At 46.1% G+C, this 21,922-nt stretch overlaps 1 protein-coding gene across 4 annotated transcripts in view; it reads left to right on the top strand.

Annotated features, from left to right (window-relative positions):
• Positions 1–21,922, top strand: part of PSAT1 (phosphoserine aminotransferase 1) — a 501,906-nt gene that overhangs the window by 33,822 nt on the left and 446,162 nt on the right. The window contains exon 1 of one of the 4 annotated variants that reach the window (XM_033958495.1): positions 15,612–15,635. The exons of the other annotated variants lie outside the window; for them this stretch is intronic. Within the exon in view, the coding sequence (XP_033814386.1) occupies positions 15,627–15,635 (9 nt within the window). The 5' untranslated portion in view covers positions 15,612–15,626. Of the gene's footprint in view, positions 1–15,611; positions 15,636–21,922 lie in introns of those variants that run through there. 4 annotated transcript variants of the gene reach the window in all.

Raw genomic sequence — 21,922 nt, 5'->3', positions numbered from 1 at the left:
GGGACTTTCCCGCTCTTTGCATGCACGCGCTTGGTTTCCTTGTTGGCTACAGCACGACAGTAGCGGTGCGATTTCATGCTTGCACTTGTACTCCTCGTTGAGTTTCAGTGCAGCAGTAGTAGTGCTGTTTATTCCAAGGCTCTCTTTCGTCGGTGTTTGTCACGGCCATGTGCAGATGATTTGCAGGTGCCGGTTTATAGCAGCGCGCATGAGATGGGACATGTTTTTTCCGGCGCTGTGGGAAGCACCCCACCGTTCTTCTAGTTATTCCCCGAGTCTTTCTTTCTATGCATGCCGCAGCAGGGTAAATTTTGCGGGGCTTGAATCCGACTATGTTTCTAGGAGCGTTGATGCGGCGGCCACGTATCAGGCGTGCACTTGGGTCTCCGGCGATGGAGGGAGAGCTGCAGCGTTCCGGTAGTTTATTTACAGCTGACTTTGGTCAGGATATGCCGCGGCTTCTCTCCTTTCCAGTTCAGACAAGTTGTACGTGTTTCACCAGCTTTGGGACAAGCTTGGGCAGATTTTATATGTCTATGTCTGTGTTCCTGCTGTATTACCTTGAAGGAAGCTGGTAGTTTAATCGGACTCTGGGGTTAGCACTCAAGGGGATTACCAGAGAGACTCTGACCTGTGCTAGGTCACCCAGTCTCGGTTTGTCTCTGGACTGAGCCGACATATGGCAACTCACAGCACAGTGAGATCAGCAGTAAGATAGTGGCCTGTATTTCACACGGGTATCTCATTGTCTCTCTTGGGGTCCCTGCAGATTGAGCCTTTGTCTGTTGATAACTATCCTTCTTATTTGGGCCTCTGTGCTGCGCTGCATGTGTCTAGTAGTGGCATAGGATATATATGCCTAAAGGTAGTACTAATGGTTTCCAAGTTTAGGCTGTGTCTATGGGCATAATGACACTTCGCATCTTTCTGCAGCCAGGACTCTCTCTATTTCTGAGGGGGCCTGGACTTCAGATTTCCATGCTTATCACGCTGGTTTCTCCTGTCGCCATCTTCTCATGGCACATGCTAGATGGACCCCCTGACCAGACAGGAAGGGCTGTACAGCTCCTTCTAACCAGGAACCAGTTACCTATTCTATCAAACGCGCGGAGGAGCGCGCACTGTGTGGCAGTTAGCCTCATCCCTGAAGCTCTCATTAGCGATGTGAGCTTTGTCTGATACCTGTTAGGATGCTGTTGTTTTCCACGGGGCGGTAGAGGCAGCATCTTGATTGCGTCTAGTACGTATTCACTTTAAAGGACATACATAATTCGCACACGTTGCATGGAGTTAGTACTGTTTTCATGGTTCCAGTATATTCCTCTTTACATTTGTGAAACTTGATTTTTCCTAGGAGAATTTCTTTCTTCTTACAGATCCTTCAGTTCTCATCCTGCCGTTCCCTGACCTTCTACACTTCATTCTGAGGGATCTAGACTTCTTCCAATGACTCTTCAGTCTTTCTCATGAGGGAGAAGTTTCAAGTTTCAAGTTTAAGTTTCAAGTTTATTAAATTGTTTGATTAAACGCTTTTCCAATTTCAAAGCGTTTTACATAAAATAAAACAGAATTTAACATACACATCTTATACATGACATTCTACTAAACGAACAGGGGATACATCTTTGGACAAAAAAAAAACAAAAAACTGGAAACTACGGGAAAGCGGGGAAGAAATACAATATTTGTTAAAAGAGTACATTAAAGGGAAACAAAATAGGGAAATAAGAGGAAAGAAGATGCTATAATGTCAGGTCGGGGGGTTGTGAACTTTTTTCAGGATGCTTGCAACTTTGCATCCTCCTCAGGTTTCCGGTTAGTTCTTGGAGTCTCTGTGTTTTGTGTTTCCCTTTTAAGTGTTACTGGTCCTCAGGGCAGTTCTTGTAGTTCTTCAGGAACTAAGGGACGTTGTTCCACTTACTGCATGGTGCCCAAGATGGGGGCATTGGGCAGGCTGGATCCCATTCTGCTGAATTAGTTTCTCAGGGTTACACATTTCTGCAGAAAAACTGGGAGAATATTTACATTTTCACTATGGACTCCGACTCTGCACTAGATTTGCTTGCCTCTCTTCGAGTAGCACTTTCGGTTTTGACACATGCCATTTCGCCTACCCAAGGCTTCATGAACATTTTAGAAAATGTGGTTAGTGGTACCGTTTTGGCGCTACCAGGCGATTCACCTAATTTCTTCTTGACTGACTGCTTGATTCGGATGTCTTCCAGTTCTTTGGACGTGAATCTTCGAATTGGCACAGCGCTCTTTTCTCCTGTACTATTTATACGTATATCAGGGAGATGTTTTTATTCATATAGGAGAGAAATGTGTTTCTTCCCAGAGACTAGAGCGATGGGTCAGTCTCAGGTTTGTATTCTTCTTTGGTTACCATGACCAAGAGTATGGGATTCTGTACAGGTTCTAGGATCCATGTTGCTGACTCCACTGAGAACTTTGGCTTGCTTTCCCATTATATCACTACAGCAGTCGCTTTTGTTCCAGTGGTTCCCGGTATCTCAGGCTCCAATTATTTGGTAGACTCCTCAAGCATCACTCTGTATGATTTGGTGGCTCAGTGAGATTTCTCTTTTCAAAGGCATGCCTCGGTCTTTGCTGAACTAGCTCATGGCCACCAATAATCCCGGGCTGTCGGGTTGGGGGGCTCGGTGCCTTCTATCCTCAGCTCTAGGAGTCTGGTCTTAAGAGGCGACTCAGTACTTCTTCATTCTTCTACTCTGGAGCATGGTCAGGCTATCGTTTCTGGAGCTTCAGACCATTCTTCAGTCAGTATTATGATGGGGATATTTCTCTACAGCCTGGACAGTAGGTGATGTGCTCAGTTGGCAGGTAAAGTTGTGGTTTTACTTCAGTGGGTGGACCCTCAGCTTCCTCTTCTGTTGGCAGATCATTTTATGGGTCAGGAAAAGAGTTTGGATAGACTTTCTCTCCACGAAATCTGTGCATGGCTCATTTATTGTATGTTACAGTGTACAGCGCTGTGTACGCTCTAGAAAGTGTAAATGTTAGTACTAGTTAAATATTCTACATCCTGGATATTGAGAATTTTGACTCAGGCGTTCCAACTCTTTTTATGGAAGTGAGATCTCCTGGAACTAGACCTCATGGCCTCGTCTCAAAATTCTAAGCTTCCTAGCTTCTTCGGCGGGCACAGGGAGTGGGAGTCAGAGGGGGTAGCAGCGTGGCTTCTTTCTCTCCTCTGGTTTCTCTTTTTTCAGTGTTTTCCCCTGGCGATGGCTTGGATTTGCCATCTCAAGCTCGCTTTCAGGGCACAGTTTTTGTAGAATCTCTGGATTGGCTACATCATCCTTGCTATGCGGATCTGATGAGTCTTTTGGCAGCCGGACTGTTGAGTTTCCTGGTATCTCTGGATTTGCTCATCTAGGGTCCGATCAACATGGATATTCGTACTACTTTAGTATTGCGACCTAGCTTTTGAAAAGTCATGGCTGACATGTAAGGGTTATGCGAAGCAGGTTGTTTCTTCTCTTATCCAGGCGATACAGACGTCTTCACCTGTGGCTTCTGCTTCCTTTTGGAGGTTTTTCCTTTCTTGGATACTTATCATCATTTGCACCCTTCCAGAGTTCTTTTTTGGCACAAGTGTATTGCCAAGGGCTTAGCGTTCAATTCCTTCAGCTTCAAGTGCCATTCTTAGCTTGTTACAAGGTATATTGCTCTTCGATTACTTCTCAGCTTCATGTTCAGTTCCTAAACGGAGTACAGTATATTTGTACACCTCTTAGAAAGCCCTGTCCAGAGTACAGTCTTAAGGTACTTCTTCGCAGTTTACCGAAGGCTTCATTTCATCCTTGTCTTTTGAGACTCTAAAGGGCTGTGCCGTTGAACACCGGGTTTCTTGTGGCCATGGCTCGGCGGATTTTCTGAGTTGCAGGCCTTGTTTGGCGGAGATTCCTATTTCAGATTTACAAAATCTGGGGTGTCAGTTCAGATGGTACCACAATTTTGGTGTCATCCTTTCTTTTGACACTCTCACTTTTCCTTCCTTCTTCCTGGGAGGAGAAATGGGGAGACGTGCATTTATTCACTGCATTTTTTTGAAAGTGCGTAGCGTTCTCCGCGAGCTAGGTTTCTAACGACTTTTAGTTGTTTAGATCACCTTTTTGTATTCTTCACGGGATGCCTCAAACGTATGGTGGCGTCCAAAGCCTCCATCGCTCGATGGGTTCAGGAGGACATTCTTTACGCTTGCTTGATGGCAGGGAAGCGGTTGGCGAAAGAACTTCATGACCATTCCGTCAGAGCGATGGCTACTTCTTGGACTCATCCAGAGGTTTTTTCCTTGGAGGGTTTTTGTCTCATGGCTACTTGGTCTTCCGAGAGTGCTTTATCTCAGCATTACTGGTTGGATGTGGGGGCGCATGCGGTGGATGCGTTTAGTGCTTCAGCTGTTGCGGAGGCGGCATTTGCTTCCCACCCAGATTGAGGATTGCTTTGCTACATCCCATTGGTCTCTGGATTCATCTGCTGCTGTTGCTAAGGACGGAAAAATTATATTCTTACCTGTTAATTTTCTTTCCTTTAGACGCAGCAGATGAATCCAGAGCCCCACCCTTTCTGGATATTGTCTGTCGGTTTTTTTCTTTTCCAACTTTCGAAGTTTGTTATTATTGATGGTTGTATTCTGTATTATTGCCTTTTGAGATTTGTTATGGGAAAGAAGTTTTTTACATGCTATGCCTATTGATGGTTATGGATGCTTGGGCAAGGAGCTATACTGGAGATACAGGAGGAGTGCCAGCCAATAGGACCACCTGTTAATCAGTTTCTCTATCTCCGCCTGCTGGTAGATGTGTGCTATCCCATTGGTCTCTGGATTCATCTGCTGCGTCTAAAGGAAAGAAAATTAACAGGTAAGAACATAATGTTTCCATCTGAGATGGGTCTAAACTAGAAAATGACACGGGGAAAAAAAATTTATCACCATTCCTGCCCCGTCCCCACGAGCTCAGTCCCTGTCCCGCAAATTGTAAGATTCCATCCACACAAGCCTCGAATAGTTATGATTTTATACTGAATTAATTTTATTAAAGTATAAAAAGAGACAATATTCTGTACAATTGTCATTTTATTTTTTTAAATTATTTATTTATAAACTTTCAAATATAATCAATCAAGTGAAACTTGTACAGAAAGCAAGATCCAAGAAATAAAGAAAAAAAAAACATCCAACATAATACATACGTTCCAATAAGAGAAATTAAATTCTATCTTAGATCTCGCTCAAGTCCTCATATAGGATCCAAGATTAAATTAAACGGAATTTAAGATAATCAATTAAAAAGGAAAAACAATTATAGTTTGAAATTATGATAAGGCAGTCATCTATTCGTCATGAGCTTTCTCCAGCTTTGACAGAGACAGGAATGTTGTCAGTTGTGAAGGTTCAAAGAAAACAAATTTATGCAATTTATAATGAACAACACATTTACAAGGGTATCGAAGAAAAAAGGTAGCTCCCAAGGAAGTAATTGCTGGTCTTAACAATAAGAATTATTTTCTACGCCTCTGTGTGTCCCTGGCCAGATCAGGAAACATTTGAACCTTTAATCCCAAAAGTCTTTGTGTTTATTTTTAAAGTATAACTTCAATAACCATGTTTTATCCAAAGTAAGAGCAACTGAAAGGAGCAAAGTAGCCGGAATGGCTACTTCCCTGTCTGAGGACTCTAATAAGGCAGTTATATCCAAAGGTTGTTGAATCACTTCTTGGTTCACTTCTTGAGGATTCTTTTGATCACTGGTATCTTTAACAGGCAAATAGTAAGCCTGTGTAAACGGTGGAATAGAAGAGTCAGGAATTTCAAGTATTTCCACTAGATAATGTTTAAGCATATCTCTAGGAGTTATTGTAGAGATCTTGGGAAAATTAATTAGTCTAAGATTATTATTTCTTGAAAAGTTTTCAAGTGATTCAAGCTTTCTTCTTAAATTAGTTTTATCCTTAATTAGGGCCTCCTGTATTGCTTTAGAGGATTTAATATCTTGCTGTTGAATTTCAAATTGTTAATGCTCTTTAAGCCTTTCTTCCACTTGATTAAATTGAGAGGTTATAGTTTTAGGTATGGTAGCTACCAAGTCCCACAGGGCGTCCAATGTTACTTCCTGGGGTTTAATAAGTTGAGGAAATTTTAAATGTAAAGTTTTATGCTCACCCACTGGCAAGTCTTCCTGCTGTTCGGGCTGAAGTAAACCAGCTCCCACAGATGTTGAATCCTCAAACTCCATGTTCAGGCTCCCCAGCAAAAGCTGGGAGCCTGAATCACCATTCCCCGGATCGATCTCTGGTGCCTCTGGGGGAGGAAGCACTCCAACTCCCGAAAGCTCCCCCTCCCTCGGGGTACTGGCCGTTTGAGGATGCGGGGGGGTGCTCGTGTTTCAGGGCTGAAAGTTGTCTCAAGCCCCAAGGAGGACTGCTGCACGCCGTTCCCCTGCAGCGTCTCCAGCGGGGACAGCCCTGTTTCTGTTGACATGCCCTGCATGCACCGGATAAACTCCTCTATGCCGCCGGCCGTGGGAGTCCCGGAGCGTCGCGAGGCGCCAGCGACGCTTCTCCCTCTCCGCTTGGGCATCCTCGGTAGGTAATTGTTGAATTGCAGAAAAAAGTCGCTGATTCGAGGAGGTTGTCAGGAGCAAACTCACTTCCAACCTATACGGTCGCCATCTTGGATCTACAATTGTCATTTTATGAACACAATACAGAGCAAGAATCAGCAAGACCCCTGTCTCCCTTTCACAAATATCCCCTCCATTATTGTGAAAACTGAAGAAACCAAATTACTACAGAATGCTATATAGAAAAATCAAACTAACAGAATACTTCAATCACATGGCAGGAATAGTGTTAGGGGAGTGCAAATAGGGCAACTGCCCCCTGGTCAGAGAGAGTGAGCCCTAAACCAGCTGGAAGCTAAAGAAGCACAGCCTGGGCTTTGCAGTCCCCAGTTATGTCTAATACCAGCTCTAGCAGGACACATATTTTAAATCTGAAATATCTAATCACAAAATATAAAATAAATTAATTTTTTTTCTACCTTTTGTTTTCTGGTAATTTTATTCTTCAAATCACATTGGTCTCAGGCTTTGGTTTTGGCTTTCTTCTGTCTTCATCGTGGCATGGCTGACTCCTGAAGGTAAAATAGGCGCAAGAGGAGCTGAGATGCCGAGTCTGACATGGGTGCAATTTTTTTTACCACAGGAGCAAGGCTTTTCACCGCTCCCACGGGACGGAAAAAGGTCTTGTCCCCATTCCTGTGATAAACCAGTTGCAAATGTCTCCATTCCTGCGGATTTACTGCAGTGACTACAGTTTACCACGGTAAACGATCCCCGTGTCATTCTCTAGTCTAAATCCAGCATAGTCTTCACTAACTACTGTATTTCCCCATATATAGGCCGCGACCTATACATGGGTTTTACAAACCCGTGTATGGGGCGCTGCCTAGTTAAATGGGGCAGTCTAAGCAGCAATTTTAAATCGTCCCCCTATCCTCCGATACCTTTTTCAATCATCCCCCCTCCCCCATACCTTTTTCGGAGCCCCCTTGTTAGATGACGGATGGTGCACGGCTCGAATGTCCAGGGGTGCAGGGAAGGCAGCCACTATCTCTTCAGCATCCGGCCACCGCTTGCTGAGTGGCTGACGTCAGTTCTTGCGAATCCCGCGATCGGCCATTCAGCAAGCGGTGTGGGGGCAGGCCGGATGCCAAAGTGATCACAGCTGCCTGCCCTGCACCGCTGGAGGGTTCATAGGCAAATGCGCGCAAGACAAAAGCGCGAGGACAAACGGGTGCAGACAAGCGAGCGCCAAGACAAGCGAGTGCAAGACAATTCAGCGCGAGGACAAACGGGCGCAGACAAGTGAGCGAAAAGACAAGACAAGTGAGCGTTGACAACTGAGCGCAAGACAAGCAAGCGCCGGCCACGCACTTTTGTCCTGTCACCAGACAATAATGTGCAGGATCTTATAGTGCAGGGATCTTATAGCGTGCAGTGTCTTATAGTGCAGGGATCTCAAGGAGGGACTTTGACAACCCTTGTTAAAGTGTAAGGTTCATGGGCGTATTGGGTGTTTTCAGTGGGTTCATATTGTGATTTCCATATTTTGTTCTATTCCTCTGATCCAAGCTAATCCGATTCATCCCTCTTGTCTCCCAGGCCTCCTACTAGAGGTGTCTAACATTCAGTAAGTTCTGTTATTTACATTATTCTAAGTTTAGCACCCATCAACAGACAATAGCGTGCAGGGATAGTGCAGGGATCTCAAAGTCCCTCATAATGCTAGATTTCAAGGAGGGACTTTGACAACCCTAACATTCAGTAACTTCAGTTATTTTCAGTATTCTAAGTTTAGCACCTGTAATCATTTATTTGTGTTTGTCTTGCATGATATTTTTATTCTATGAATTTTCAAAATGTGTTAAAGCTAATGGCTAGTTACATTTGCATAATAATCTTAACATGACAGAATATATATTCTGGACTCAGTAGTTGTATAATATTGTTTTTATATCTAACTGTGTCATTTAACAAAGCATAATACAATGAACATATAGAATGGACAAAACAGGTGCCCCAGGGCAAAGTTAAATGCAATATAAGTATTAATAAACACTATTAAACATGTCATGAACAGTGAATAATAACATTGAATGATGAAGAGCATTATCCCAAGACAAGCAGGCAGGAGCCCCGATGCGGACGTCTCACAAGCATACTTGCTTGTAGAAACTTTAGAAGTTTCGAGTCGCCCACACCGCGCATGCGCGAGTGCCTTCCCGCCCGATGCACCGGGCGTGTCTCCTCAGTTCTTACTTTTCCACGGAGCCGAGAAGTCCGTCTTCGACTCTCTGCACGAAGTATCTTCACTTGTGCCTTCTAGGTCCGCGGTTTTGGGTTCTTTTTACTCATAATCATTGGTTTTCATCGTGTTTTAAAAAAAAAAATTTCTTCCATCCGTTCGACCGGGCAGGCCACATGGCCACGGCCCCGCGGCTTCGATCTAGCGGCGGAGCTTTTTCGGCCTATGTCCCGGCCTATCACTGGTTTTAAAAAGTGTGTCAAGTGCCAGCACGCGATTTCGCTGACGGACCCTCATCGACGCTGTATTCAGTGTCTCGGGCCTCAACACTTTCCGAAATCGTGCCGGCCTTGCTCGACGCTTACAGCACGTGCGTTCAAGCGTCGCTGCATCTTGTGGGAGTCTCTGTTCAGCATGGAGGCTTCGATGAAGATGTCATCATCGAGCGCCACACCTTCAACTTCCGCCTCGACTCTTCCGTCTTCCACCTCTGCAGCCTCAAGTCTCCTCAAGCCTGCTTCGTTTGTGCCGGCTTCGACTCTGATGCCTGCTGCAGTGCTTTCCTCTGTCTCTTCAAGTCAGGTAGCACAGCAGCCCATTCCCCCCCGTGGTGCTAAAGGTGCCCAAGACTTCTAAGTCCAAGCACCAGGGCGCCAGGGAGTGCGAAGCCCGTGCAGGAGGTCCCATTGCGGATGCGGATCCCTCCTTGCCGGCTTCGTTCCAGACCTTGCTGGAGAAGCAATTCATCGAGCTCTTCACCACTATGGGGCCGAAGCTTCTTTCCCAAATCCAGCCTGGACACGCGGAGGCCTCCTGCAAGGTCGAGCCGCCTCCGGTGCCTCCACGACGTACGCTCTCGCTGCAGGGAGCCGAGTCTCTGCGATTGTCTGGTCTGGCATCGATGCATGCATCGCAAGGAGCAGAGTCTTTGCCCATGCCTCCACTGGAACCGATTCCCTCGATGCAAGGAGTAGAGTCTTTGCGAGGCCTCCTCCAGACCCGATGCCCTCGATGCCGAGCCTTGAGGCTTGGCGGGTGCCTCGAGGTGCTTCCGTCCAACCACCTCTGCTTCGATCCACCGCCTCCAGCCCCACTCGCTGGAAGCCTCGATGGTGCCTCGCTCGCCTCGGTGGTCGAGGCCTACTTCAAGGCACAGTTCTGGCCATCGCTCGAGGCATTCTTCGAGCCATTCATCGAGGCATGCATCGCCTCATAGGATCCCTGTCGATCCCCGGCCTCGTTGGATCCAGAGGCCTCGACATCTTCCAGTCCTTCTTGGGGACTGGCTCTGGCTGACCAGCTGTCTTTCTCTTCATTCCTTCGACAGATGGCTGTGGATCTTGACATTAGCCTGGACTCGGGGTCCATATTTTCAAAGGAGTATCTGGAGACGATGCATCTCTCTCAACCACCTGCTGAGTCTCTCCGGCTTCCTCTGCATAAGCTGCTGGACCAGACCTTCATGCACTATTTTGAAACACCTTACTCCATACCAGCTGTTCCCGGGAAATTGGATGCCAGGTACTGCACGGTACACCATAAAGGATTCGATGGGGCCCAACTCTCTCATCAGTCCCTCTTGATGGAGTCCTCGTTGAAACGGTCTCATCCCTCCCAGGTCTATGCCACCGTTCCTCCTGGCCGGGAGGGCAAGACCATGGACAGGTTTGGCAGTCGCATCTACCAGAACTAGATGATGGCCTCTCGAGTCCTCAATTATAGTTTTCATTTTGCAACCTACTTTGAGTTTTTCCTCTCAGTTATGCAAAAGTTTCTGCCTTATTTGGACTCTCAAGCTCGGTTCGAGTACCAGGAGGTTCTGGCTTTGTTGTCCCAACTGCGGCTGCAGATGATGCAGCCATCTTACGACGCTTTTGAACTCTCTGCAAGGGCTGCTGCTTGTTCGGTGGCCATGCGATGCCTGGCATGGCTTCGGACCATCGATATGGACCCGAATCTTCAGGACAGGCTTGCTAATGTCCCGTGTGCTGGAGCCGACCTCTTTGAGTCCATTGAGGTGGCGACCAAGAAGCTGTCGGACCACGAGAAGTCTTTTCAGTCAATTCTCCATCCGAAGCCCAAGCCTGCTCCTCCTCGTCCATCACACCCGCCTTTGATCTACCAGCGGCGTTACCCACCGAAACAGGCTCCTACCATCCGTCAGCCTGTTAAGAGACAGCACCCGCAGAAGCCACAGCAAAAACCTCAAACTTCTGCTGTCCCCAAGGCTCCTCAGCCTTTTTGACTGTCTCATAGAGAGCATAACTACCATCGTTCTGCCCTCCCCTGTTTTTCCCATCGGAGGTCGTCTCCATCATTTTTATCATCGATGGACGACTATTACCACAGACCTCTGGGTCCTTTCCATCGTAAGGGAGGGATACTTTCTTCAGTTCCATCAAGTTCCTCCGGAACATCCTCCAAGAGAGTATCCTTCCAACTTAACCCAGACCGCCCTTCTTCTTCAGGAAGCTCTGGCTTTGCTCCGGGCTGTCGAGCCCATCCCTTTGGACCAACGGAACAAGGGGTTTTACTCCCGGTACTTCCTTGTTCCGAATAAGATGGGTGATCTGCATCCTATTTTGGACCTCAGGGTGCTCAACAAGTTTCTGGTCAAAGAGAAGTTTCGTATGTTAACCCTGGCTTCTCTCTATCCCCTCCTCAAGCAGAACGACTGGTTATGCTCTCTGGATCTCAAGGAGGCCTACACTCATATCCCCATCCATCCGGCCTCTTGACAATACCTCAGATTTTGGGTGGGACATCTTCATCTTCAATACCGAGTGCTTCCTTTCAGCCTAGCTTCGTCTCCCAGAGTCTTCACTAAGTGCCTGGTTGTAGTGGCCGCAGCACTCAGGAACCATGGTCTGCAGGTGTTTCCCTACCTCGACGACTGGCTCATCAAGGATTCCACGTCTCAGGGAGTCGTCCAGGTGACCCGACGGACGATCTGGTTCCTGCAGAGTCTGAGGTTCGAGATCAACTTTCCAAAATCCCATCTGCAATCTTCCCAGACTCTTCCCTTCATAGGAGCTGTTCTGGATACCATTCAACTCGGAGCGTTCCCACATCCACAGTGTCTGGATGCTCTGCTTGGTCTTTCTCATTCAGTGCTCTCTCGCCCGTCCATTTCGGCGAGACACATGATGGTTCTTCTGGGCCACATGGCCTCTACAGTGCACGTGACTCCTTTTGCCAGACTTCACCTCAGAATTCCTCAGTGGACCCTGGCATCTCAATGGACGCAGCTATCTGACCCTCTGACTCGCCACATACAGGTCACTCCTGCTCTGACACAGTCTCTTCGCTGGTGGCTGCTCTCTTCCAATCTCTCCAGAGGTTTGCTGTTTCACATGCCTCCCCATCAGAAGGTTCTCACGACCGACTCCTCGACCTATGCTTGGGGGGCTCATCTGGATGGTCTGCACACTCAAGGCTATTGGACCAGTGCGGACCACCTGTGTCACATCAATCTCCTGGAACTCGGAGCGATTTTCAATGCATCTCCTTCACAACATGATGGTTCTCATTCGCACGGACAACCAGGTCGCCATGTATTATGTCAACAAACAAGGGGGCACGGGATCGGCCTCACTCTGTCAGGAAGCTCTGAAAGTTTGGGATTGGGTGATTCGCCACAACATCTTCCTCAAAGCTGTCTACATTCAGGGGGCGGACAATGCCTTGGCGGACAACTTGAGTTGTCTTCTCCAGCCTCACGAATGGACTCTCCATTCCACGCCCCTTCATCACATCTTCTCTCTGTGGGAAACGCCTCAGATAGACCTCTTTGCAGCCCCCCACAACTTCAAACTGCCTCAGTTCTGCTCCAGGATCTACACTCCTCATCGCCTCGAGGCGGATGCTTTTCTTCTGGATTGGAGGAATCTCTTTCTGTATGCGTTTCCTCCGTTTCCTCTCATTCAAAAGACTCTGGTCAAGCTCAAGTCCTACCGGGCCACCATGATTCTGATTGCTCCTCGGTGGCCCAGGCAACCTTGGTACTCCCTTCTTCTCCAACTCAGCAGCAGGGAGCCCTTCCTTCTACCAGTGTTTCCATCTCTGCTTACGCAGCATCAGGGATCTCTGCTTCATCCCAACCTGCAGTTGCTGCACCTGACAGCTTGGTTCCTCTCAACGTAACTCCCCTTCAGTTTTCACAAGCTGTGTGGGATGTTTTAGAAGCTTCACGGAAGCTTGCTACTAGGCAATGCTATTCCCAAAAATGGACTAGATTTTCTACTTGGTGTTTTTCTCATCACAAGGAGCCTCAACATGCCTCCTTGTCCTCTGTTTTGGACTATCTTTTGCACCTATTTCATTCTGGCCTCAAGTCTACATCGATCCAAGTCCATTTTAGTGCAATTGCTGCTTTCCATCAGCCTCTTCAAGGGAAACCTCTTTCTGCTCATCCTGTGGTTTCCAGATTCATGAAAGGACTTTTCCATGTCAATTCTCCCCTCAAACCGCCTTCAGTGGTTTGGGACCTCAATGTTGTTCTTTCTCAGCTTATGAAGCCTCCATTTGAACCTCTTAACAAGGCTCCTTTGAAGTATCTCACTTGGAAAGTGGTGTTTCTCATTGGCCTCACTTCTGCTCATCGAGTTAGTGAGCTTCAAGCATTGGTTGCTGATCCACCTTTTACAGTGTTTCATCATGACAAGGTGGTCCTTCGCACTCATCCCAAATTCCTCCCCAAGGTGGTCTCGGAATTTCATCTGAATCAATCCATTGTTCTTCCTGTGTTTTTTCCAAAGCCTCATTCTCATCCTGGAGAATCAGCTCTTCACACTCTGGACTGTAAACGTGCTTTGGCTTTCTACCTGGAACGCACCAAGCCTCAACTTTTCATCTCCTTCGATCCGAACAAGTTGGGATGCCCTATTTCTAAGCGTACCATCTCCAACTGGATAGCGGCTTGTATCTCTTTCTGCTATGCCCAGGCTGGATTACCCCTTCACAGTTAAATCATAGCCCATAAGGTCAGAGCAATGGCAGCCTCTGTAGCCTTCCTTAGATCAACACCGATTGAGGAGATTTGTAAGGCTGCTACTTGGTCCTTCACTTCTCATTATTGTCTGGATACTTTCTCCAGACGGGATGGACAGTTTGGCCAAACAGTATTACAAAATTTATTCTCCTAAGTTGCCAACACTCCCACCATCCCATTGTGGTTAGCTTGGAGGTCACCCACTAGTGAGAATACCTGCCTGCTTGTCCTGGGATAAAGCAATGTTACTTACCGTAACAGTTGTTATCCAGGGGTAGCAGGCAGCTATTCTCATGTCCCACCCACCTCCCCTGGGTTGGCTTCTCTGCTAGCTATCTGAACTAAGGAGACACGCACAGTGCATTGGGCGGGAAGGCACTCGCGCATGCGCGGTGTGGGTGACTCGAAACTTCTAACGTTTCTACAAGCAAGTATGCTTGTGAGACGTCCGCATCGGGGCTCCGTTGGATGACATCACCCACTAGTGAGAATAGCTGCCTGCTGTCCCTGGATAACAACTGTTACGGTAAGTAACATTGCTTTATAAGGATTTTGAAATTGAAATGACAATTACATAGTCAAAGTATAGGCTGCTGATGAGGGCGAAAGGCAAAATTTACAATAGTTAAGCCTTGAGCTATAGCTTCAGTATTTGAACTGGAGGATGTACAAGATTATATACATAGATACATATATAAATACAGTACATATATACATATAGAGTACTTCTCTTTCAATGATAAAGTATTGTTCTCCATCAAGGGCAAGCACAGGAACATTGTACAAATGGACAGGGAGTGGAGGAAACTCCAGTGCCTGTTCAATGTCAGTGCTTTGACCCTTTCTCTCTCAATCAGTCATGTGAGTGTCTTCCGAAGAAGCAGTGTGTGTGCAGCATGAGCCACAATAGTGGTCGCTGCAATAGGGGTGGTTGTTGGTGAGGGGTTGGTCCACAATCTCGGGTGGAGCGGCGGAGGGGGGGTAGAAAAAGTGGGACACTGGGTGGGGCTTTGAATGGGGAGGGGGGTTGAACAGAGGATAGGGTGTAAGAGGTGGTGGATGCTAATATATCTGCAATGACAAAGCAGTTGGAAATTGAAGACAATTACATAGGCAAAATATAGGCTGCTGAAAGAGAAGTATTCTGTTTAACAGAGTTTAACAGAATACTTTTTGTTCAATGAGAAAGTATTGTTCCCCATCCTCACTGTCATTTGAAGAAAGAAAAAGATAAATGCATGTAGTGTCTGAAATATATGTATTGAATGAAGAACTGATAATGCTTAAAAAAAATTATTAGTCAACAGAGATATTATGATTGCAAGGGCAAGCATAGGAACATTGTAGAAATGGACAGGGAGTGGAGGAAACTCCAGTGACTGTTAAACGCCAGTGCTTTGACCCTTTCACTCTCAATCAGTCATGATGGAGTACTTCTCTCTAAATGCAAAGTTACTGTTCCCCATTAAGAGGAAACGTCGTAATATACTTCAAATGGACTGCGCGTGGAGGAAACTCCAGTGTCTGTTCACCTCTCGCTCAGTAAGTACCTATTACATTTACATAGTAAAACATATAGGAATGGGAACACATACCACGCTCCACTGTGAGGTCTTTGAACCCCTTCATTATTGGTGATAAAATGGAGTGCATTTGGGGAGTGGGATTTTATACCTCCTGAAAAAGGTTATTCTCATGCTATTACTTCAAGAGACCTGTTTCTCTGTTTTATTAAAGGTAATACAGCAATTACATTGTTAGGTTATGAAAGGAAAGATGATTACATAACAACTATCCTGTCATGTACAAGGTAAGCCGTCTAACTTGTAGCTTTACAAATTCTACCTAGTTCTGTGCTGTGCTGCTGTCTCTGTGCATGACACAGCCATGTAAACTTAATACTTATGTTTGATAAGGTTTTGCATTTATCCTGTACGCAGTTGTGGCTCATTTTCAATAAGCTGTATATTAAAATGTCTTTTTAAAAGTATCATAGACATGATGTTCCATTTTTATGATAATCGAAGGCAAGCTGGCATGCTAAGTCCAGACGTGGGAGATGAGGATTTGAGATCCGATGAGACAGTAGGAAGCAGGCGAGTCCTAGTAGGAAGCAGGCGAGTCCTAAACTAAACTAAACCTTAAGTTTATATACCGCATCCTCTCCACGGAAGTAGAGCTCGGCACGGTTTACAAGAACTTAAAATATAAGAAGAGGCAAGAAAAGGTTTACATGAGCTTATAAATAGAGTGGAAGAGAAAGGGGGAAATAGAATTACATGTTAGAGAAGAGCCAAGTTTTCAGTTGCTTGCGGAATAAATGGAGGGAGCTCAGGTTTCGCAGCAGGATAGTAAGGTCGTTCCAAAGACCTGTGATTTTGAAGAGAAGTGATTTTCCCAGTTTACCTGCATAGAGAATTCCGTGTAGGGAGGGGAAGGATAGTTTATATCTTTGGGCAGGCCTGGTGGAGCCAGGGCACGAGGAGTTAAAGGATAGTGGGATTAGGGAAGGAAGGATGCCATGAATGATCTTAAAAGCCAGACAGGAGCATTTGAATTGGATTCTGGAAATCACTGGGAGCCAGTGAAGATTGGCCAGGAGTGGGGAGACATGGTCAGACCTGCGTTTTGCAAAGATCAGTTTGGCTGCAGTATTCTGGAGTCTTTGAAGGCTTTTTTTTGTTAGGCATAAGTAAATGGCATTGCAGTAGTCAAGTTTGGAGAGGATGATGGATTGAACGAGGACGGCGAAATGTTTTTGGCGAAAGCAGGATCTTACTTTCCTTAGCATGTGGAGGCTGAAAAAGCATGATTTTGCCAAGGAGTTGAGGGAGAGAGAAGAATCAATAATGATGCCAAGGACCTTGCTTGAGAACTTAGGGTGTAAGGCAGCGCCTGTGGGTAGTGCGAAGAGGGTAGGCAGGTGTTCTAACTTTGGGCCGAGCCAGAGTAATTTTGTTTTTGATTCGTTTAGTTTCATCTGTACCGAGAGGGACCAGGAGTGGAGTCTCCTTATGCAAGATGTAATGTTTTCATGGAGGTTGGTGAGGTTCTGGTCTGTTTCAAGAAGGCCAAGGATATCATCAGCGTATGTGTAGATTGTTTCAAGGGGGGAAAGTTGGAGGAGCTTCAGTGAAGACATATAGATGTTAAAAGAGAATAGGGGATAGGGGTGATCCCTGAGGAACACCGCAAGAAGGAGACCATGGAACGGATGTGGTGCCGTTTGAGTTGACAATGTAGGAGCGGGAGCGAAGGAAGTTTGAGAACCAGTTTAGGACAGTGGAATCAATTCCTATCTCGGAAAGTTGATAAAGTAGTATGTCGTGGTGGACGACATCGAAAGCAGCAGAGAGATCGAATTGTAAAAGAACAGCAAATTTGTTTCGAGAATGTAGTTGTTGCACCTTTGATATTAGGGAAACTAGGAGGGACTCAGTGCTGAAGCTGGGTCTGAAGCCATGTTGATAGGGGTGGAGAATGGAGAATCTCTCTAGATAAGAAGAGAGCTGGGTAGCGACTATGGTTTCAAGCAGTTTAGTTAGGAGAGGTAGTTCGATGGTGAGGAAGGGTCGAGATCGGCATTTTTCAGAAGAGGGGATAAAGCAATGTGTCCCATTTCTGTGGAGAACAGGCCTGATAGTAGAGCAGTATTTATAAGACTGGTAAGGGAGGAGATGGCCTGCGCCGGAATGTTTTCGTAAAGGTAGGATGGGAAAGGATCTAGGATACATTTGCAGGATTTCAATTTGAGACAAAGTTTAGAGATCTGGTGTTCGGAGACGAGTTCGAAGGCAGTCCAGGATCTATCAGCAGGGATAGGGTTGGAGTCGTTGGGAGGCAGAGAATTGTAAGAAATAATTGGGGGGAAAGAACTCCTTATGGTAGTAATCTTTTCCTTGAAAAATTTGGCTAGGTCATTTGCGGATGGGGAGAGAGGGGAAAGGTGGAGTCGTTTTTTGAGGTTAGGTTACGCCAGATGTTGAACAATGTACTATTTTGGTTTTTTGATATGGTGATTTTATCACCATAGAAATTTTTCCTTGCTTTTTTCAATACAGTGTTGTAGAACTTGATGTTGTCTCTCCAGGATTGTCTGTCAGGGGGGGATTTCGTTTTTTCCATTTACGCTCCAGTGCTCGGCATTTCTGCTTCAATTCCCTGTGGTATGGAAGATACCAGGGAGCCTGCGGGAATAGGAGATAGGTTTAATAGATAAAGGGGCAAGAGCACGATAAGTGGTCTTGGAAAGGGTTACCCAGTTGTGCCAGTTGGAATCAGGGTTGGTATGGATAGGAAAAGGAGGAAGTTGGTTGAGAAATTGGGAACAGAACAATTCACTCGTGATTTTTTTTGCGGTAGGTGATAGAGTTTGTGGCTCAGGGAGGAGTGCCAAGGTAGGACATGAAAATGGGAAGGCAGAAGGAGCCTAGAAGGTGATCAGACCAGGGGACAAGTTCCCAATGGGCCTCTTCAGCTGAAGTATGTCCCTTATCATAGGTAGGGGTGGGCGGAGGAGCAGTGAAGCCTAGGGAGGTGAGGAAGTCTTTGAAATCAGTTGCATCTTTGTTGGTGTTGTCGTCTAGGTGGAGGTTAATATCACCAATGATCAATAGTCTCTGGAATTTTAAGAAGGCCCTTGTTATGGTCTCGAGAATGAGTTCGGAGGATTTGTTCCAGGGGGTAGGTGGATGGTAAAGTAACAGGATACCTAATGGGTAGGGATGAAATTCGTCGTTGACTGAAGCTAGCAAGAATTCTAAAGAGGCATGGCTGCCCTTTTCAAGGAGCTGGACATCGAAAAATGATTTGTAAAGCAGAGCCAAGCCTCCTCCTTTCCGGTTGGTTCTGGGTGAGAAGAGGCCAGAGTAGCCAGGGGGACAAAGTTCGTTTTATGTGAAAGAATCATCTCTTCCAATCCATGTTTCTGTGATGCACAAGAAACCCGGATCGAAGTCTCCGAGTAAATCTTAGTATTTGGGTCTTGTTTCAGGCTGATCTGGCGTTACAGTAGAGTATTGGGTCTGGGGTGAGAGAGTCAGAGGTAAGGTTGGGTAGGTTTGCTGGAGGAACAGGCTTTAAAGAGGAGTGGTTGACTCCACGGTGTTTTTTGAAAGGGTGGGTTCTGGTACAAACTAGTACGGGAATTTTAAGACCAGGGCAGGTGTTGGAGAATGTGGAATCGGGGAGGTTGGGGGGGAGGGGTTTTTGGCAGTGAGAAGTGCTGGTGAAAGAGCAGAGTAGAAGGAGGAGCCAGAAAGGTGGTTTCATGATGGGAAACAAGGAGAAACCAGTGAGAGGGGTTTGGGCGGAATTTGCCAGGTAGGAGGAAGGAGAGTTAAGTTGGGTGAGGACTGAGGGAAACAGGAGAGGGACGAAAAACTGAGGAAGAATTTGCACGCAATTGATTCTAGTGAGGTACAGCCGGGTGGGACTAACAATAACTAATAGTGAGATATAGACTGAGGTGGGGCTTAGCATATGTTACTAGTAAGATAGACACAGAGGTAGTGCTTAGCTGGGGAACAGTGCTAACTAGTCTGTACAAGCAGTAGCAGACTATACATGCGGCAACAGTGATGGGCAACATAGGCTATATATGTGATGGCAAGTTAAATGTTCAGTAGCTGGCTATATATGCGGTTAAACATGCAGTACAGACTATACATGCAGTAACAGGTTTTTCATGCGATAACAGGCTATAGATGCGATAACAGGCTATAGATGCAGACTGTGCGATAACAGGCTATAGATGCGATAACAGGCTATAGATGCAGTACATGCAGTTTATAGTACATACAGTGAATAGAACATGCAGTTGATAGTAAGAGAGCAGAAACAGTCCTGTGGACTGGGAATTCAGACGTTTGCAAGACACTTTGCAAAAGTGCATGCCATGCGCCTTAGCCGATGCACCGAACAGCTGCGCGCCGTTCACTTGGAGCAAAACACTCAGCAAACGTTTTGACTCGTAAACCGAGCACTTACAGTCCAGTTTACGATAAACGAGCACTTACAGTCCAGGAAGCGCTGCTTCAGGGGATTCCTCTTCCGTCTTCCACGTCGGGTGCCTACCGCAGGTTGGAAGACCTCTGTCTGGGCCTATGCGGCCGGGTGCCATCCCACCTGCGCGTTGCGTGTGACGCGCACAGCGTCAATCATCAGCGTTGTACGTGTCGTTCGCAGCGTGCGAGTGGGGTGGTGCTCGGCTGCGTGGGGGCTGTCCAGCATGCGGGGGGCATCCGACGTGGAGGGCTGGCCGGCAGATGGAGTAGGCATCCCTTTGAAGCGGCACTGTGGGGTTCTTCTTCGGATGACGGACGGAGGAGATGGCGCTGCAGCACCCGGCACCCGACAGGTACAGACCCCGGCTTCTGGAATGAATCTTCGGTGTTGCCACTATTTTCTATGGGGAACTTTGCTTTGATAAATGAGCATTTTGGATTATGAGCATGCTCCTGGAAAGGATTATGCTCGTAATCCAAAGTACCACTGTATATGGGATATGTTGAACATTATATTAAGGCAAGGGTATGCAACTCTGGTTGGCGAGAGCCATATTCCAGTTGGGTTGTCAGGATTTCCCCAATAAATATACATTGAAAGCAGTGCATGCAAATAGATCTCATGCATATTCATTGTGGAAATCCTGAAAACCCGACTGGAATACGGCTCTCACCAACCGGAGTTCCCTACCCATGTATTTAACTCAAGGAAGTAAAACATGAAGGGACACAATTATGAACTGCACAATTTTCCAGCGGGTGGATGATGATGCAGTGCGGGATTTCATGGAATGCAGATGAAATATGCATATATATTATTGGCTTCCGCGCAACAAACATGTATATTATAAATATATATAAACCGCGCATGTATTTAATAGGTATTTACCGAGCGCGGTATTAAGGCACTGGTGTTGAACAGGCGCGTGAGTTTCCTCCATGCCCTGTCCATTTCATTGATGTTCCGCTGTTTCCCCTTAATGGGGAACAGCAACTTCGTATTTAGAGAGCAGTACTCAGTTAACCTGAGTACCTCTCTCTCTCTGAGAAGTTGGGCTTTTGCCCACGAACTGCTTCATCGAAAGCCATCTTCTCAGTGCATTTATGACGTTTTTGCAAAGCTTATATACCACTCACATGACTGATTGAGAGTGAATATCGTGATATTTCCCCTTCCTGCACTGCTATTGGTTATCTAAAACACGGTTAATCGTCAAGCACTGATTATATTATATTGAAAGCACGCTTTGGAATTGTGAAATGCGCATGTTAATTGAGTATGTGTGAATTGTGAAGCATATGTTTTGTCTTACTTTAGCGAAACAGAGAATTAGCCTCAGCGTGGCACGCATATGTCTTGATTATGAATTGCATGATGACATCAGCGTGCATCCATTGTACATGGTAATTGACGTCCATCCTCATTTTAAAGTTATCATGTTGTGCGCAATTGATGGATTTTCCCAGCACGCAATTGACGGGTTAAACTTCAAATACGTGCAATTTCTTTATGTTTGCATTAGTAAACATAGTTTACAGAGAACTCGGAATACATAGGTGTCAACGCGGGGGGGGAACGAACTGCGCATGTGCAAATGATGTGTGATGTATGCATGTGCTGGCTTATCACTCCTTATGAGACAAATGTGGGTACGTATATATGAATGTGCAGCGTGCATATGTAGAGGGGTTTACTATCAAATATTCGCAATTGTTTCACGCATATTTGTTCGAGACTCAATATTTTAACTATGGAACAGAACGGTGCCAAGTCAGATGCGTGAGAGACTGACGCATATGCGCATGCGCAGAAGAAAAGGGTAGCACAATATATTAATCAGTAAATACTAGTGTAGTGGTTAAAAAAAATGGAGGGGAAATTTTAGGTATGGCTTGGGAGTGATTGCATGATGATATGTCGCATACAGTTCAAGAGGGCTGATAGCGCCTGAAAGCTGGAAAGGGGATAAGAGGGAGATAAGTAAAGTGCCATATGTATGAAGAGGACTGTAGAGGTTATGTATACACAACATTTCTTGAATGTTGATGGAGAGTGTTTATAGTAACATTTGAAGGACAGTGAGCGCAACCA

This window comes from Geotrypetes seraphini, chromosome 9 (assembly GCF_902459505.1).
Source record: "Geotrypetes seraphini chromosome 9, aGeoSer1.1, whole genome shotgun sequence".
NCBI lineage: Eukaryota > Metazoa > Chordata > Amphibia > Gymnophiona > Dermophiidae > Geotrypetes > Geotrypetes seraphini.
Note: the sequence above shows the minus strand (reverse complement) of the source record. Positions and strands in the feature narration are given on the sequence as shown.